The 20,432-nt window shown below is 44.3% G+C and overlaps 1 protein-coding gene across 1 annotated transcript in view; it reads right to left on the reverse strand.

The window, feature by feature from the left end:
• The window catches only part of ext1b (exostosin glycosyltransferase 1b), a 97,156-nt gene that overhangs the window by 21,040 nt on the left and 55,684 nt on the right, over nucleotides 1-20,432 (reverse strand). Inside the window, exon 2 of the mRNA XM_053861487.1 lies at nucleotides 922-1,015. Coding sequence (XP_053717462.1) covers nucleotides 922-1,015 — 94 coding nt within the window. The remainder of the gene's footprint in view (nucleotides 1-921; nucleotides 1,016-20,432) is intronic.

Genomic DNA, 20,432 nt, shown 5'->3' on the forward strand with positions numbered 1-20,432 from the left:
CTTGATGCCGTTTCCTCCACAAATAAACAAACAAACCGACCCAATACAGTTGATGAAAGCCTTGAAGAAGCTGTGCATCAGACAAACGCAGGAGAGGAAGAGGAAGGTGAACGAACAGCGGGTTCCTCTTCTCAGTCAAAAGGCCAGTTGTGTGCGTTTGAGTGTGTAGCTGATAAGATAAGAGCACTGGCGTGTCTGCAGCAGAGTGAGCGGAGGTAAAGGACAGCAGGGCAGTCATTCAGACGAGTGGAGGGTCGTTACAGAAGCGGGTGATGGAGTGAAAGTAGACTGAAGGTTAATGCAGATCCAATATCAGGGAACAATTTCGAAAAGGTCAAAATGGAAATATGAAAATTGATATGGCGGTCAGATAGATAGCGTTTTTACTGGCTGAGTACATCTCTATGACTCATCTCTAAACCAATTAAGAATGGATACGACCACTGTTGGAAAATTGTTGAATGTGAGAAGCTGTTAATGCAAGAACTAGGCAAGCAATGGAAAATATGAAAAAGAAAAGAAATAAGAATTTCATGTGTGGAAGAGTACATTGAATTAAATACGTGTCTTCTAAAATGAAAAGGAAGGGAAAAGATGTATAGATGTCGATAATACATTTCTCAACAGCGTGTCCCTGTGGGTGCGTGTATAGCTATACTTGTGGGGACAAATTCTTGGAAACACACTTTGTGCGTTTGTGGGGACATTTAGCTGGTCCCCACAAGGTTGAGCCTCATGTTTGAGGATTAAAATTTCAGAATAACTCATTGGGTTTCAGTTTGGTTCAGACTCATGGTTAAGGTCAGCCATTTGTTTTAGAGGGTTTTAAGTTTAGGGTGAGAGGCTGGGGAAAGCATGGAAGTCAATGACAGTCCTCACTAGGATAGGAAGAAAAACATGTGTGTGCGTGCGTGTCTTTACCTGCAGGGCTTCGAGGAAGCGAAAGGAGCCCAGTCGTCTGCCTCGAGGCACCAAACAGAAGGTGGAGTTGTGTAGCATTTCTTTATATTCATACCTGCAAAGACACAGCACACAGACTGAGTTCAGACAGCAATCACAGGTTTCTCACAGCAGAAAACCCTCCACTCAGCTCAGAACGGCCCTGTGGTGTCGCCGTTCTGTGCCGATTCGCTCAAATGTGCTTAAAAAGTTGGAGCCCATGTTGTGAGTGAGTCCGGTGAGAGTGGGGCGAGGCTACAGAGGACAGCAGCAGCCACTGCCATGACGTGTCCTTCAGAGCAGGGGTGTCCAACTGCAACCCAAAAGGGCCGTGCGGGTGCAAGCTTTTGCTCCAGTCACACAAGCTGCAACAGATCAACTGCTTACAGCACCTGACTTGTTGTAGTGTGTGCTCCTGATCAGTTGGACCGATAACCTGCACCTACACTGACCATTTGGGATTCAGTTTGCCACCTGAAGCATGAGAAGGGCCATGGATGAAGATGCTGAGGCTGTTGTCAAAGTGACTAAAAAGGATAGACTTTAAAAGAGTTCATCAGAGGGCGCGCTCACATGGAAACAACATTTGGCAGGCTAAATGGTCAGAACACATGGAGAGGAAAGACTGGAAGGTGTGGAAGACAACCACCAACATTCATGGATGAATGAAGACTATGACTTTTGAGGACATGCAGTATCCCAGATTCACACATGTCATGTGTGCCATTCCCACAACTTCCAACAACAAAACAAACGCTTATTTTCATTGGTCACAGACCCACTCACGAAGAGTCACAGACTTGTCAACGCTAATGCTCCTCCAAAAGCAGAAAATGACAGCTCTTAACAGAATCCCACCTTCCACTTTCACGCCTTCATCCATGACAGCACCTAACACACCCGCCCTGCGACAGCTGCTGCGCACACACGTCACCTGCTGATGACTCGCCTTGCGAGTATGAAACCACCAGGGGAGCAGAGCCACTGGCAGGTAATGTGGGATGGAGCTGACAGGTTTTTACAGTACTTTCAGGACTCTCATGTCTCTGAACAGCACCGCTCACTGGTGTCATTAGGAGGTAGGCACGTTTTTTTTTTAAACATCGCTTCTTTGACAATTATACTTTTTTTTTTAGGCACCACCTCTCTTTGTACACAACTGTAATTTCCATCACGGCCCTTCATAAATCTTTCACTTTAAAAACCTGCCCTGTCAAAGGTCAAAGATCAATATTCAATAAGAAACACAGCTCGACACGAACAGACTGCTGTCAGACTCACAGTCGGACTGCTGCAGAGCAATCATGTGCTCCATCAGAGGAGAATCCAAGTCTCTGATGTGGTCGCAAGTGCGAACCCGCCCAGACGATTAACCTGCTGTGCACCTCACGATGGTGGTTGTGCTAAATAAGAAGACGCAGCGGGAAAGATGGTTGGAGGCCCTGGCATGAGTCTGCCGGCTGTGTGAATCCCAAACCATCTTTTAAACTCCACCAACGGTTCTTGGACTGAACACTTGGGCAAATGATGAGAGAAAAGTCACTGATACCTCAAACACAGTCGCAACACTGTAAATGACCCCGAGAAGGTGCTAATGTACGCAGGCAGTATAAGTGTCAAGGCATGCCCAAATCTGCAGCTCCCCTGGGGTCGCACTCAGCACTAGTAACTATCAATGCAAGGAGAAGCAGAGAAAATATCAACAATTACTGTCGCAGGTGGATTGCAAAGTGTGTTTTCCTGAGCAGACCTGCGTCCTGACCAGACAAGGGTGATTTTACTACCGCTTTTTCCTGTAAGAGAATCCTTATGTCTGGTCTGAATTTGCGCTGAAAATCGGCTGAGAGCCGACAATGGTAACGTGTCATAGTCGTCGTCATCCTGTCCTTTTGTTGCAATGTTTGTTTTATTCTTTTATCACACAAAACGTCTGGCTTAAAGGAACCTGCAGATCTGGGGTGGGACAGTGTGGTGTGCTGTGTTGAAAATGCCAAGGTGCACCACAGACATTACAACGGCACATCTTTTATTGTTGCATGGGGTCTTTGACAGATTTAAAAAAATGCTTTACATTAAGAAAACTTGCATGTTTGCCTTGTTTAAGAGGAGCTCATTTGGGTAATATGGAATTGGGCATGTGCTACATTGTGACAGTCCATTCTACAGACCAGACAAATCACATCTCCCTTACATCACACCAATGTAAAAACAGCCCTGGCAACCAAATGGAATACCTCAAAAACGTCTTATGTCTGCTATGAAAAGCTTAGCAGGAACCTGTGTCCTCACAGGACACACAAGCCACCATGACTGGACTCTCCTGGAGTCTCTCAGGGTTAGCTGCTTCCTCTTGAGCTTCAGCTCTTTTGGTCATTGCCTATAGTCTGTGATAAAAGTCTCCCCTGAATGCATTTGCATTGCGTTACACCAACAGAGCTAATACCGGAATACTCTAATCCATGTGTGCTTCCACTGACTGAGTAATACCGTTCTCCCATAGACATAGCACAAACTCATCACTTCAAGTCTGTGCAGCCAAAAGGAGGGGGGGGTCCCAGTAACAAGGTAAAAAGCACTGGTTACAGGGTTTTAGCTAGGAGGGCGTCTAGGCGTCTGATTCTCAACTATAGCTATAGCATACGGTTGTGAATTGGGCGTCCATTTTTTCATGGTTTGTAGATGCCCAGATGCCCTCCTAGCTAAAAGCCTGACTGGTTACCTTCAATACGTTCATGAAGTGATCGCATTCTTTCTGTCACTTTAGACTATACACCGCAATTGTCCTCTCAAGGGATTAATAACCAATCCAAACCAATCGAATCAACTTCTAATTTTATTAGGCAAACTGAAGTGTCTCAAATGGTGCTATGCCATCCTTCCAGCAGAAAGGACTTGACAAACCATGAGCACCTGTGGGATGTACTGGACAAACAAGTGGTGGCGTCCATCTGGCAGCGTTCAGGACTTAGAGGACCTGCTGCTAACGTGTTGATGCCAGATGCTGTTTTGGCAGGAAAAGGCAGATCGACATGATATCAGGCAGGTGGCTGTAATACTCACACTGCGGTTCTTCAAATATAGAGGCTGTCAGGTAAAAGCATCCTTGAGCATTACAAGATTACGTGGAGAAACGACAACGTGAAGTAAGGCTGTAAGCTCCAGTAATTCTTTCAGCTCCTCTGTGTCTTTCATCATCAATCAGTTTTTCTTTTTTCCCCCACGTAAACTTTGGCTGTTTTTGTCTCAAAGCAAATCCCCCGGAAGCAAACAGCATTAGCAGGAAGAAACTCCATTAAAAGTCTTTTCCCACTCCGCAGCGCGAGCTCATGCGTTTCCCCAACAGTGAAGCAAAACTTAATCAGGGCCCATTCAATTATTAATTCATGATGATTTATGACGCCGTCTGCATACCAGCAGGAAATAAGTTCAATATTTAGTGTTTGCACACAAAAGCCCGTAAAAGTTATTTACCATTCTGGCTGTCGGCTGCAGATGTGCTCGTTTGTCTGGTAAATAACTACAGCAAACACAGCAGTAATTAAACAGGAACTTTGTACGGCACATAAACACGCGGGCCTAAATTGGAGCATATTGTTGAGCGTGTCCCCCTGAGAGTGAGACAGATGTGAGGGCTAATGAGGACCGAGGCAGAGGAGACGGGACATCAGAATGTTTGTCGAAGGCATCGGTGTGATTTCTCATATTCAGCTGCGCGGCCTCGTCTCGCTTAAATGACACACCGTGTGAACCGGCTTCAGACTGCAGACCTGTGTAGCGCAGTGTAGCAGTCAAAGACAAAGGGAAAACAGCAGCACTATGAAGCCTGGCTGGAGATAACAAGGCCAGGTGGTGGTCATTAGCTGAGTTGTTCAAATAAGTTTCTCTTCAATCACAGTGTTTTTAATGATATCTCTGGTCTTTGTTTAATTTTCTGTCTGTGCTTGTGTGTGTGTTTACCACACATATCAAGTTTGTCTCTGTGCTATTGCCCGCATTGTTACCAGGAGGTGTGATTGTGATTCTTCGGATAGTAGTTTTGTCGCGTGTCTTCCTTAGTTCAGCCGACATCAGCGTGTGACAGCTGTGGAGAGTGTGGTGGACTTTGGTTCATGATCGTAGTTTTTTACTTATTTTTAATAAAGGGAACCCTTGATAATGACACTGGTCGACTCTGAGTCTCTGGATCCCTGTTTATTTTATTAGATGGAGTCGTCCTCATAGGTTGTCTGATGCGGTCGTCTGCCTTGGTTCACATCAACACATGCAGGTCTCCCGCTGCGCTGGCGAAACACTATGATGAAAATAGTTGGATATTGGACGGACATCGCACCGGTATTGGCGGCGGCGTCCTCTTCCGCGTCCCCATTAGGGTTCACTGATTGCGGACACACTCTCACAGGCAGCTAATGCTACAACCCGGCTTCAGTTAGGGACCATCAACAAATTCTAAAACGGTCAAAGTATTAGTGAAATCTTCAATAAGGCAATGAAAAACAACCATTTTAGGAGAGAGAATTGTGGATCTTCAGGATCGTCATCAAACAAGACAAAGGACTGAAGTTTGCACAATAATTTCGAGAATAGAATCTGTCTAAATGATCATGTATTCACATAATTTCTAATATTCTTCAATAGCATCTAGGAAATGTGTCCAGACTGGACCATAGTTAAAGTCAACTGTTAAGAGACATGAGATACAGCAGACAGACGGCTCAATTTAACCCCTGAATAAAACTGTCAGAACAGTCTCTCAGACACCAGCGGCTTCTACCAGAGACATGAAACATTGAATTTCTCATCTCTACACTTAGTTAACTATTATATTTAAACATAAACAAAGAATGATGTTTGAGACAAACTCCACTGACAATTTTTATCATAAAACAGATTTAAGAGAGACGGTAGTGTGTACAACACATGGAAGAGAATGAAAATGTATTTAGCGTGATAACTATCGTTATCGCCAAAATTGAAACATTTATTGCGATAACTTTTTTTGTCTGTCTCGCCCATCCCTACTGCAGTCATTAGATTTTGTAATAATTCATTGGTTGTTGGGATGGTGTTATTCATTGCGCAAGTCGATTGATCATCTCATATTTTGAGCAGCTGTAGGGGCAACAGTTTCAGTGGCGTGGTGGAGGTACAGCCTGTGCCTCATGTCCACTCGGTGTCTTCCTTCTCCCTGCGCTCCCCAAGTGTTGGCCTCTAATTTATGCTCTAATTAATGTTCATCAACGCATGCGCTCGCTCTAATCAGCGTCGCTAGCATGGAGTGACCCTGAGGTCATTCTGGCCAAACTGGCGCTCCTTCTGTGGTGGAGACCATGACGACCCTGAGGTCCGTCCACATGCGGGGCAAATCTGATTACACACACATTACAAGGCAGTTAGGCTGATGGATACAGTCCAGAGTAGCAGAGCAGATTTCACTGAGTGGTTTCAAGGAACCAACCAAGCCCATCAGGGTCCAACTACATCAACGGAGGGAGGACAGATCAAGACATTGCCACAGCTGGTGCTGAAAATGCCATAAAACCGGGCACACTTTACACATGAACTAGGACGCAACTGTGTAATGCTACATTTGGATTGTGGGTGAGCAAATTTGGTACAGTCACAATCACACCCAGATAAGCATTGGGAAATCCTGATGATCCTGGCTGGAGATAACAATCTCTACCTGCTTATATCCACCTCAGCAGGTCCACACATTCTAGCTGAAACAGAACTCCCCCCCCTTCGGCTCCAAACCTCCTGTTTCGTTGATAGTGCTTATACCTAGATATTGGCTCAGTGTTGCTGCATGAGTTACACAGTCAGCAGGATTTAGGAATTTCGAAAACGTCACAGTTGTTTGCATGGTAGCGTTGGATTCTCATTACTATTCAAGCCGGTCAGTAATTGCAGCTACAGGAGGAGAAAGAGACCCACACAGGACTAGTATTAATTCAGACTCACACTTGACTCACCAAGTTGAAGCCGCCTGTTGTTCTTTTTCCTGAAGCTGATTTTCTCGCGCACATGAGCCTGAATATTTCACTAACACCTCATTCTCATTCACAGCCATAGGTCCTGCTCTTTGCTTGATTCAGACGCAGTCGAGTTGTCAAAACCTCCTCGTGTTTTCAGCGGTATTCTGATTGGAACAGGTTTATGTACAGTGGGGACGTGGGGCTATTCACCAGGGGTCACTTCAAAATGACTGTGACACACCGTAGAAGTGGGTGGAGTCAATCCCACTGTCTCCTTCATTGAGTGACTGTTTGTTCATGTGAGTAACACCACTTCCTGTTGTTGCTAGTTTTTGACACACACTTGTTCACACTGGATCAGTTTGGGTCATTTTCCCAGATCCTTCAACGGAAGGTAAAACCTCTGTCACGTTCACTGACATCCTACAGTGCAGATTACAGACGCGACACATTGGGATGATACTGCTCACGTCTGTTCATTTGGACTGTAACCCATAGCCCCTAGTCCAGCTCAAATTAAGGAGACATTTGAGAAACCCACGACATATAGAATATAACATTTGCTAGCAGGATGTACACAGTTCACAGTGTATTCGTGGTGGTCAGCAGGGGTTGTCAAAGGGTCATGTGGGGCGGGGCCTCAAGCAAATGGTGGACACGACATGACAAGACTTGAACACTTTAACCAAAGCAGATATATATATATATATATATATATATATATATATATATATATATATATATATATATATATATATATATATATATATATATATATATATATAGACACACACACACACATATATCTGTATGGGTATGAGTCAGAGGTCCTGCTCCCTGATGCTTGCCATAGTGAAAGCAGAAAGGTTGTCTCTGCTGGGGGTCCTCTCTGGCAGGCTTGTCGTTTCAGTCCCACTAATGACAAAATGTGTCGGTGTTCAAAGAAGAGGCCACCACAGAGCAACTGCGGATGGGTCTAAATCGGAAAGCTTCTCTCAAGTCTAGACGAGCGCACGGCAACTAACAGGCACAGCGAGACGTCCTGAAGGCCATCTGGACGCGCTCAGCACGACACAGCTGGCCGCGGGAGTGTGTTTCGTGTGGAACTGTGAAATGCGATTTTCCGTGTTGACGAGACTCGTCCAGCTGCTAATAAAAACAAATTCTCTTGAATATCTCCTGACACGAGTCACACTTAAAACCTAGTAGCTCAATGCAATATCTACTCATTGTGAGAGAAAACGGGGCCATCAAAAGTATTCTGAACTAGTACCGGGGTGACGGTCAAGCTGCCGTTTGGACAACTAGACCTAAAACTCGTAAGAAAAATTACAGTGGAGAAGGTGAATATATTTGCTGTCATGAAAATGCACCGGAGAGGAAACACAAGAGGAGAGTACATCCCAGGTGAACCTGAATGTTCACACAGAACAAAGGCCAACAATTGCGTTTCATGTCCTTTGGATGCAGGGTGCTGCCACCGCAGGCCTGGATGGATTGGAGGTATTCTTCATGCTGAAATCACTTCTTGACAAAGGTTGATATATATTATTGTCCCCATTAAAGCCCATTTAAGCTCAATGTTATGTACGGATATAGACAGAACATTCTGTCTGTGCGCTATATTACTTTTGTCCATGTTTCCACCAATCTTACGATACAAAGCAAATCACCATCAAACTTTCTCTTCTCCAGTCACAATGTATTTAATGGCCCACCGACCACCTCCTCCTACAATGCTGCTTCTGTTCCATCTATGGTGCAAGAGGTACATTTTCATGGAGACGGTCCCCGTTGATTTTGGAGGACCTAGGTCCACCCCCTGGTGGAAATAATGGTGAACAGCAACACCAACACACAACAGACAGGTAAAATTTTGTACGTAAAGGGAGTATAAACGGGGCTTTTTTTCCTCACCAACATCACTCCTGAGCCAACAAGCAGCCATTCCAAAGTGACAATATCTCATTCAGTGGAATTTTACAATCCTCATCAACATAAGAAGTTTCATAGTCAAAGTTTAGTCGACATTTTTTCAGCACAAAACAAAGAGAAGATCCACAACACATTAAAGCAAACTCACTGAATGTACAGTCAACACACACAGACGCATATAAAATACACAGAGTAATCCAACTTCTGTCCTCCAGCGTTTGGCCCCATCTGTCAGCCACTAACTCGGCTCACTATCTGCCAATAGATGAGCAGAAAATTAATCGCATCTAATGTCTGCGGCTGCTCAGACATTCTAATGTATTCCTCCTCAAGACGACTTGAAATCGGAAAAAAATAAAGGCGGCCGACGCCACCTGGGGCCACTACGATAGAGCTCACTTAAGAAAAACCACAAAAGAGCAGCATTGTGCTTCTATTTCGGTTTGCCGAGCAATCTTCAGTTTTGGAGTTAACGCAGTGAAACTGGGATGTGAGAAGTGTTCAGTGAGCCCTGACGCCCGCCGACCCACTGCTGACACCGGATCGTTTGGTGAAGCCCGGTGCAAGAAGAAGGCGTGTCATATGCTGCTGTTGATCATTTGATTCATATTTAATCACATGAGATCAGGTGATGGAACATTCCAGACACAACTTTTAAATCTGACCTCATGGTACAGTGAAGTGACATCATCTTAGATGACAAAATGGATGAGTTCATCAGATTTTAAAGCAACTATTAGTTGTATTCAGGTGCAGACATTTAGATGGCGTGAAAAAAGGAAGGACGAAATAGTGCATGAAAATGTGCACCTAATCGTGTGTGTGTGTGTGTGTGGGAGAGTGTGCGTGTGTGTGGTATCAGCATTAAAAAGAGAATATGTCTTCACCACATGACACTGGGGAGCAGAGTGATGTTTGGAGCTCCCCCGGTGTGTGAGAAAGAGGAGGTACAGCTGTCGATCACAAGCAGCGAAGCAAGCAAAGATACACTCCTCAGCAGGTTCATCTGCACCATGTGTCAGTCAAAACCCGGGATCACGGCGAGTGTCTGTCGGCCCCCTCGTGAGTGTGTGAAACAGAAGGAGTATCATAAATAGAAAGGACAAGACGAAGTAATGAGAGACAAAAAAAGAGGAGAGGAGAAGGGGAAATGGCGCAGTTATGCTTCAGCATCGATTCATTATGCAAACACGTCCAACAATCCTGTCTAATATTGAGGGCTTGTCGGCTTCTCACTCTGTATTCATTAAGGAAACTAAAGTTAACCTGGACTCTCATTAATCATGGATGATGTCAGCTGGAGGTCCACATTCTCATTCAGACAACTCTCCCAAAACAGAAAAAAAGCAAAGCGTGGTGGTGTATCAAGCTGATCTGTATGTGAGCTGTCGTGCTGCTGTTGTTTGCGCTGACCTCTGACCCATGCTGTGTGCGTTGGTCAGAGCTGTTTTATATTCAGCTGCGTATATTGAGGAGGCACATACATTGGAGGTGTGGAGGGCTGGCGAAGTAGGTGATTATACTAATGAATAGTGTAATGATACATCTATTTAAATTCAGCCGTTTTGGCGATTTGTTGCAGACTGAAAGCGAAACAACTTCCAGGACAAACCTGAAACAAGGCCGGACAGGTCCGTAAAAACACTACAAAGCCTCACTTAAGGAATCCTGCCACTCTGAACTTGCAAATGTGTCCTGAGCCTAACTGTTCTGCCACCTCTGTGCAAGCCTTGTTTGCCTGTGTGTCAGCTGTTTGTCTGCATTCCTTTACAGCCCCACAACAAGTGTCCCCCGCGGCCACAGCTGAAGATGCAGGCCTGCTCTCATATGACTAAAGATCTCAAGGCTCTCAGGATGGGTTGGGTGCAAGCACAGAGGTTAAGGGTCACCCTGTGCCCCACCCTGGAGAACAAAGGAAAGTACCTAGTCTGTCAGTGAGGGGCTTAGATGGAGGCTCCTGTGTCTGACGGAGGGAAGTTTACACCCAGACTGAGAGTAAACTTCCCGCAGAATAAAAAGTCAAGGCACATGTTCGTGTCAGACCTCATATGTCCTCCTTGGTGTACATGGAAACAGGGATGAGGAACCTTCTGCACCCCCCCCTACGGGCTTCCCTGGAGCACTGCACATGGTAAATGTGTGTGTGTGCGTGTAGACAACAGCTGCTTTCCAGCGCAGCGGTGGGAGGTCAGAAAAAGACACGGGCGAACTACAGCTGTGGCCCGAGGCCTTGTGGGAACTGTGGCTTGGGAGAGCAGAGGAGTCAAGGATGAGCAGTCAGAGTCGACTGGATAGCCTTAACTAGCTGAAATGCATATTCTGTGAAAATGCGGGGCCCTTCAGATGACCCATAAAGCATCTATTATCATTTATCAACCACCAATACCCACTTGAGCAGCATCTGACAGCGTAACACAGTACAGATCCTTATCTCACTCACTTGCTCCAAGAAGGGATAATAATGAAGCAGCCAAGCAGAAGTTAAAAAGATGTTGTTAGAACACTGGATTCTCAAGTGTCTGGAGTATTGCTCCAACTAGTCATATATAAAGCCAGTTCACTAACTCCTAGATCCATGACAGGGAATCTGGCCACATAGTTTCAACACTGTGTAAAGGCGGGAAGAGGTTTCCAAAACCCATCTAAGGAACAAGTGTGCTTCTGGCATCAACTGGAGAAACTCCACCACCTTCATCTGATCCTGACAACAGCTACATCGCTGTTGGCTATTGGCTCCAACACTCAAGTATTTCTTATCAGTGTATTTCATTGTGGTGAAAACTGTACCTGAACCTGTCAACAAAACCAGGACAGAAAAAAACCATATATATGGGCGTGTGTATTAAATAATCCAGTCTCTTATATTCTGACTCAACAAATGCATTGACTACTACACAAAAATACCGACAACACCACGATAGAACATTTTTATCGCCTGTGAATAAAAACACATAAGGTGCATGTGTGTGCTCATAGTATTACATGACATAAAAATCATCCTCGATGACCACCACACACAAAGCATATTCCAGTGAAATAAAAGCTACATCCCACAATAGGGCAGGAAGTGCCCCTGCTCTCCTGTCTATACAGTCCCATTCCTTCTGATTATAGGAGCCACTGCAGCTCTTGGCGACGGGAAGTCTAATCTAAGCTTTGCCTCTGATAACACATCCAAAACGCAGGGGGCGGGGGGTTAGATCCAATCGGACCTCTAAACTGTATCCTAGCAACACACACTGATGTATCAGCAGCTGATTCCACTGAAATGATAAATGCCCCGTTTTGCTCCTAAGGCCACAACTGGTTAAAGAAGAGAACGTGATTATGGAACCAAAATGTCCGCAGGAGTTTTGGGTAGTTTTTGGTTGACAACATCATGTGGCTGATATTCTTGTCTTGGTCATTCTGCTAGGTGAAGCTGACCTGCGCCAGTGATGACTTTCAGCAGGGGTCAGTGTCATCACTGAGATGTGTTTTTACTGTGGGTGTAAGTGAATTTGGCAGACTGTAACTCCTTTCGCTTCCTGACCACATACATACAACACTAAAGTGTCACTGAAGAGTTCCAAGTGGCACTTTCAGGCCTGAGCCCATTGCAGCTTCACAACTTCTGAGTCAGATAGGCCCAAGTGCCGTGACTAAAATCCAAGCCGCTGAATGTTGTCAGTCTCATCTCATCAAACTACGTCAGATCTCATTATGAAAGTGCGGGACACATTCCTGGCATACAACTCTTGCAATGATAACATTTCAGTTTTGGAGGGAGCACAAAAGAACAGAGTGCCAGCGATACAGACTACAGAGTTTGTTTTTGCGGGGCATTTGTCTGATAGCAAAATAACAAAAAAATTGAAGGACGGATTACAAAGAAACTTATGCTTATGTTCACGATGGGACCAGGAACATATTTTGGTGGTGTTCCAGATAACCATCTAGATTCAGGAGTCAGTCGAAGGATTCACCACCCTGCAATTGAACATGTTGTTCGCTCAACATGAAGATACTTGACAACATCACAGCGTTCCTTGCCTGCTGCATCTCAACAGTGGCTGAAAACGACCCCCTCTGTGCAATCTGAGTGCTTTATATTTCCAAGTGTTTACCTGATGCCAGAGTTGAACGCGGTCACGGTTGCCATGTACTTTAAAGCTCCACGATGTGAAATAAGAGTGTGTCATTAGCGAGGAAAGCCAAACACACGATCTGCTGTTCCTCTGATAATCCATCTGTGCCAGGAACTTTAAACTGTTCAGCCACTGTTATGATTAGCAGTGCCATTAGCATTTATTGCTCTAGTAATTGGAATCTCAGTTGGAGGTAAATCCATTACTGCAAAATGAAATTGTGTCTTCGCTGTAAAAACGAGACTCGCTGGTGACAGTGAGACGAGTGTTTGTGTGTGGAGTGGTCCTCACTTCACTTTGTAGAGTCATAAAAACTCTTGTCCCGTATGTCTGTAGCCTGAATGTGTGTTTGCACATTATCAAATTGCTCTAAAAGCTGAGAGTGTGGATCCTACATCAAACTGCAGCGTGAGCCTGTTTGTGTGACCCGGCGGTCTATTTGTCGCGGATGGTTAATGATGCCGCCATAGTGAGATTGTTATGACTGTCGGAAAGTGTGTGGTGGTGAGAGCGGGTGACTAACAACAGAGAGCCGCTGCCCAAGTGACCTACTGGAGAGAATTACACGCTCCGATTGATGATGACTCTTCCTCGCTGACTCAAATCAAAGTGGCTGGATTATGGCATGACACTGTCTTTGCCCAGAAGATATATCTACTCACAAAGAGACAAAAGAAATGCAACACTATTCTCTGCTTATCTACTCAAACGTTTCCACAATAGAAAGTCAACTTGTGATTCGGGATGATCTGCTTTTGCAGCACCTTGCTTCCCTTTATTCCTTTCTGCTATGTGTTCTGGCTTTAAGCAACAAGGCAGCAAACAGAATGAGCAAGAGCATCACACCACAACGGTGTCAATGCACATTTCTGTCACTGGCAACCACTGTTTTTGATGGGTATCAAACATACAGGGTAAGTCCAGGTAGCCTCACGCTAACGTCCTATTTTTTGCCCCACTTATTACATAGACTGACTATCCTCGTGTCCTTGTCTTTCGTTGGCTCAGCCTGATTTTCATTTGGTTTTGGGATTTGAGGCACTGTTGTATTGGTCTGAAGAGCATATTTCGAGTCTCCAACTTGAGTGTATTTGGATGTGCTACAGTCAGGATTTTTTTTATTGTCAAGACCATAGCTAGTCTGATTTCTTTAAACATATAATATGTGAAATTCCCATATGAGATTGACATCATCTACTTTCCCTTTTGAGGGAAGAATAAAGCCAGTCTAATCTAATAAAAAAATTGCAACCCGTTTGACACCAACGTCACTACAAGCGCTCCCACTTGAAGTCACATAGGAGCACTCTGAGTAGCAGCAATGTCATTAAAGTCAACAATAATTTGATCTGCATATTCTAATCACAAAGTTTGTCTGCAAAGCATCTGGAAAGAAAAGGCACTATGCATAGTGTAATATGAATAAAACTTTCACAGAAGCAGCTGGAATATGGAACTTTGACTGTCACCCGGAACATGAACATTAGGAAAAGTAAGTGAGGAGCTGGCACGAATTCCAACATTAATGTAACAAATGATAATTCCTCTCTGTGAGTGTTCTGGTCTGGAGACCGGTCTCAGTCTTGTCCAGGACTCGACTGCATTTGGCCTCCGTCTCAACTTGGTCTCAGATTAGGAGGTCTCGACTACAACACTAGTGTGCAACACTGGCTTCATGTGATGAAGACTCGGGTCTTATGGGTCAAGAGGACATGATCTCCCACAGATCTCACATTTACATTCACATCTCATACCAAGGAACAATAACACAAAAGCGGATGCCATTACAGACAAACTGAAAACCACCTCCCTAATTGACGTCACATGGATAGAGTGATGGGGTTTTTGACAAGTCTCTTTGGAGCTCAGGTTTCCACACAAGGCCATTTTTTCAAAGCAAAATTCAAACAGCGGTCACAACCACATCAGCCAATATTTCAGTCTCATATGCCAGCATACTTTCTCACACAATTTAAAATAGTTTTCATTTATACATCAATCTATCCTTATTGAGGCAGTTCCTCTGCCCCAAAATGACAGTTTTTCATTCCTCTCGACACTGCACACCCATTTATCACGTTGCAGACATGTCTCTTTCTGTGGGGATATTTTTCACCTCCTGTCATTTTCCTGAGAGAATCTATCACAGAGAAACCCGGGAACTGATAAAGATACAAAGAAAAAACACAGATATGTGAGAGAAATGCAGATGGACAGATCTTTCTCTTCTGAAGGAGAAGAATTGGGCGATGAGATTAGGGAGGAATTTAAAGGAATGTCCCCGAGCTTGGCTCCAGAGTCTATCGTCAGATTTTTAAGTTGGTGAGCCAGTGAATCTCCAAGAGAGCTGCCTCTTCATGTTCGTTCTTGCTTCATTCATATTTTATTTGACTGTGATAAGCATACTGCTATTGTACTGAAAGACATGAACTTTTGGGAACTTTGGCAAAGAATATTTGGCATGTATTACAATTGTTGTTGTGCTCTTCAGATGGAGAGGTAGCACTTATCTAAGAAAAAGAGACAAATAAAGGAGACAAGCTGTTGGAATTAGTGGTTGGTATCTCTTTGTGAGAACGTGATTTCTCAGGTGACAGTGAGAAGAGGTGTGTAGCTTTGATGCCACGCCAAAACCAGGACAAGGCCACACGGCAGACCTGGACATCATCGGGAGGATCTTTGGATTAAGTTGTGCACAGAAGTTGATCCCGCAGGTGTTGAAGACAAATGAATATCAGTCATTTCTTTTACTTTATCTTCACTAAAGAAGGTACGTGCTCACCATCAGTGAGCAGCGGTTTGGTTTCATGCCAAGAAAGAACCACAGATTTGCAGTTTGCACTGAGCATGTTGATAGAGAGGTACTGAGAAGGTCAGAAGGAGTTGCACTGTGACTTTGAGGATCTATTGAAAGCCTATGAGTGAGTACCTAGAGAGGAATTGTGGCACTGTAAGAGGGTGTATGAGGACAGAGAGACAGCAGAGAGGTGTGCAGTAGGAGTCATCAGTTGCTGTGGTGATGGACAGACCGACAGACTGGAGTCTTCATGCACCTTGAGGTGTGTTAATGATATAGTCATCTAAAGAGGATGGATGAGCTGGAGAGAAGACGAATGAAGAATAGATGAGCATCAATGAGAGGGAGGAGGAAACACAGTTAAGTTTGACACTCCACATAATTGCTTAAAAAAAGTACTGAAGGCCTCTTAGTTTTTTTTTCGCTCTATTGTTGAGGAACCAGGAAATAACAAAGCAAAAGTCTGCATGAAGTGCAGTGTTCATGTTTCCATGATGGCCTTTAAGTGTTGCCAATGGACCAACGCCGGTTGTAACTTGCATTAGACTAGCTCCGAGGCTTGTGTGGCTCACCGCATGCTTCCATGCCCTTTACGCTCTCTGTACATATGGGCTTTGCGGTGGATTAGTGCATAGCCCAGCGTTTTGGCTGTACCTTTAGTACCTATCCTTTGTATATGAGGCCTGAGGGCATTCTTCATTCAAGGTGGCAAAACAAACCACAAAACCATTGTGGAAAAACTGAATAATGAAGAGAGCAGTATAATTGATCACTCCTGGGGAATTTAGACATGCAAATAGAAGGAAAATTGAGTAAGAGTGAAAAGAGCAACTCTATCTACGGAAGTATCTGTCTGGTCATCTGTGAGTCCGCTGCCTCTGGCTCACCTCCCAGCCATGGTGTTAACTGGGTCATCTGTGAGTGGAGCACGCTTCTCTGACTCGCACTTACACACAACTTCAGTTCAAAGCAGTCCTATAAAACATTTACAACGTGCTTTAGCCTGCTTCTTCCCCCAACTGACAGGCCCTGCTTCTATTCCAGCTCTTCTCACATCTCGCTCACTGCTCTGATGAGTCAAAGCTTCTCCTCCTTCCACACTCACCGCTCGCTCCACGCTCAGAGAGACCTTGGGTTAAAAAATTTAATTAGCGCTCACAAAAGCAGCAGGGCTCCTAAAAGAGCGACCCTTGACTTAGATACATTCGAGAGCAGGGAGATGATGTCACAGGAGTGAACACTATGACCTCAGAGTGTGTGAGACTGAACCACAAGAAAGAAGATCTGGTTTTACTAAGCCGTAGAAGATGAATATTATCTACCCCCAGACACAAACTCATGTTTTAAGACAGAGAGAAGAACAGAAGCCTCAGGTTCTTCCAATGTCAAATTCATTTCTAGGTTTAAACATTCATTACCAAGCCGACACACCGTCAAACAACATATCAACATTGCTAAGCTAGCACTTTATCGATCATCATGCCTGGAAACTCACAATGATTTCTCAACAGATGATGGTTCATCCATTACAGGATTTCGAAAAAAATAAACATCACTTTTCAAACATTACAATGAAACACAATCCGAGGTTTAGAGATCTTTCCATCCAAGGTTGCTCTGCCTTGTGCAGTAGCGCTAGCGAAATCTCATCCTGTGAGACAAGAGGACACTACAAAACGTGTGTGTCTATGGTGGTTGTCATGATCATTTGAAAGGGAACAAACACAATGTTTGATAGTCTACGCTACATATGAGATTTCTGTAAGTGGTCTGAGGAGGCTCAAGGTTAGTGGAAAGCCAGCAATCCAGTAGGGGCATCAGTTCACAGGAGGAAAGGAAAGCAACAGGAACAAACGTCTCCAGCGGTCAAACTGGAGTTCTGGTGTCAACACTTCACCACGAGTGGACCTCAAAACCAACAAAACAAGAGCAGGTCAACGGACACAGCACAAGTACTGTACGTTCACACCCAACAACGGTGCTCGAATATCTGACATCACTCACAGTGAAACATGCCCTTTCAAAGTCAAAAAAGATGAGGGAGCAGACTCACTTTCAGACTTCAAACAAAGTCAACAACTTGTTGTTCAATCAATAGATACTGACGTTTCTGAGAACATAAAACCTCAGCCCTTACAAGATCTGATGCCACCAACCAAAAGTGACGTACCGAAAATCAATAACCGGTGTCTACAGAACCGATCGCTCCGTCTCTGCAGCCAAAAAGAACAATTTACAGACAGGAAGTGAGGAATTAAAGCAGATGCAATCGTCTCTGCCGCAGAACATCTGGGGAAATAAAAAGGTCACACAGATTTATATTTAGACGTCTGAGGCAGAAAATATGCTCCTCGTTGTCAAACAGTGAGGCAGAAATTAATGAAGAAATGTCCGGACCACTCCAGAACATGTGAGGACTGCATTTATGTAATGTGAAGACAGTGACAGCCAAGAAGAAAAAGACATTTTTGATCAGTAAATAGCACAGTATAAGTAGCCACAAAATTTGGAAGAGGAACATCGAACGAAAAACGTGTAAGTCCATCCATCCGTCTTGTGCTGCGATGCAAAGGCATTGTCATCCAGTTCCCAGACCAACCAAGGTCCATCGTCTATCCATGTGTCCTGGGTCTGCCCAAGAGACTCCTCTTAGTCGGACAAGCCTGTTAGTTGGAGTCCTTTCATACTCATGTTATGGCTGTAGTTATGGTACACTGCCAAACTCATTTGTTTATACAGTGCATCTTAGATCCAAGTCCCAGAGAGCTAGCTAACATGACACTGCTAATGAGCGAGCCTGAAAAATGTTTCTCCAAACAAGGGAGTTGTTTAGCTAGACGGTGATGCTCAGTGGAGAAATTCAAAGTTGCTAGACTTAACTTTAAACGTGATTGAGCTTCCGTGCTTCACCTCTAATAAGTCAGAGGCAGTATTACACGTCTCGACTTCCCCTGGCGAGGCGGCTGGTATCCGTCACGGGGTGGCGGTGGAGCGTTCACCGTGTCAAACGCACCATCTGTCCGCTGTCTTAAGCAGAATGGACGACTCTCCGCTGACAGGTCGGCAGGAATCATGTCTCTGCTGCCACGAGTGTGAACTCTCAACCACTGCAGCAGAAAGTTTCAGTACTGCAGCGCCGCCATGGTGTCTGGCTGTTGGAGTCACGTTTGTGGAGAGATATAGGTTCAAAACACATCAGAAGCCGTTCATAATAATGATCAACGAAGCACATCAAGGTGACGTTTCAATAGCTGTGTTTTAGTCACAAGTCAAAACCAGAGTCAACGTTTTGATTCCAGTCAGATAACTTATTTGCGCATAATGACATGATTCTCAGCCAGTGAGTCACTCAAGACATAATTAATCACTTAATGTGTTTTAGTGAAATGAAAACAGAGGTCTGAGGCAGTAAGACGATCAATTTAGAGAGGCTGACAACTTGGCTATCAAGATTGCTGATAAAGTTATGGCAAAAAAATATTAATACATGTCCTCATAAGAAGGTAACAAAAAAACAGAAAATTCAATCCATTATTGTGAAACACTGACACATCATTGGGTCTTGTTCACAAGTGAGAGAAAGATGGAGCATGAGATCGATAGGGTAAGGACTGGATTAGCAAGATCACAGATAAGAAGTTTTCTCCACAAAAACAAGGCACAGACTGAAAATGCTTGTCAGCACTGTAATTCAGTAAGGTGGAGATACAATACTATGAATTTTAAAAAATGAAACCGCAGTTAAACATTTTACCTAAAATACTGCCAACTCCCATCATGCTTGAGGCTCAGTCTCTCACGTTGTTCTACAAGAAGAAAAACACATCTATCATCTGACTAATCTAGTTGAGAATGGTGAGAACCATTTTTGTGATTCTGAGGGAATTACGTGTTTTTTTAGATTTAACTGACCATACCACTGGCCAGTTCTCCTTGCAGGCTGAATGCAATGCAGATGGTCGCCTAGTTTTTCAGTGCCTAATAAGACGTTAAGAATTCGGTTGTCACATTTCAAATTGTTTGAACAACGGCTGCCGAGATGTCGTTCAAAAAGGGCACCACTGGTTTTGTGCGCCACCACTAAACCATGCTAGTCAAACTGTAGTCTAGCAAAGAGTGCTTTGTCACTTGAGAGTTGGGGTGAGGAGCTCCAACGCTGGAGAGAGATTTGGAAAAGAGTTGCTTTTCATGGAGCCAGATTTGGGTGCTTCGGGATCACTGTGTTTACTGGAAACAATCTGGCCCCTTTGTTGTTGAGCTTATGAACCGGTCCTCAAACAAGAGAGAATAGTTTATAGTAAGCGCGTGCAAACTAAATCAAATATGGTGGTAAGAAATCAAAGGTAGCCGAACGACGTGACCCCAGCACGTATCATTGATCATTGCTTACTACTATACTCTTGCAACACGCCTCCACGCACACAATCACACACACTTCCCGTCACTAGTCCCAGACACACTTTATTATGACTCAGTGGGAGCCGCATGACTAATGCGTCACAGTGTTAGGACCATAACAGACTTTTTTTAGGGATGAACAATGGCTTTTTATGGCCGTGGCAGGTAAGTGAAACTCAGGGCTGTCCTTAAACGCAGCGCTGGATGAGCTCATGTGAAGAAGGAGGGTTTTAAAAGTGACTAATTCCCGCCTCCACGTTC

The sequence above is a fragment of the Synchiropus splendidus genome, chromosome 4 (genome assembly GCF_027744825.2).
Source record: "Synchiropus splendidus isolate RoL2022-P1 chromosome 4, RoL_Sspl_1.0, whole genome shotgun sequence".
NCBI lineage: Eukaryota > Metazoa > Chordata > Actinopteri > Syngnathiformes > Callionymidae > Synchiropus > Synchiropus splendidus.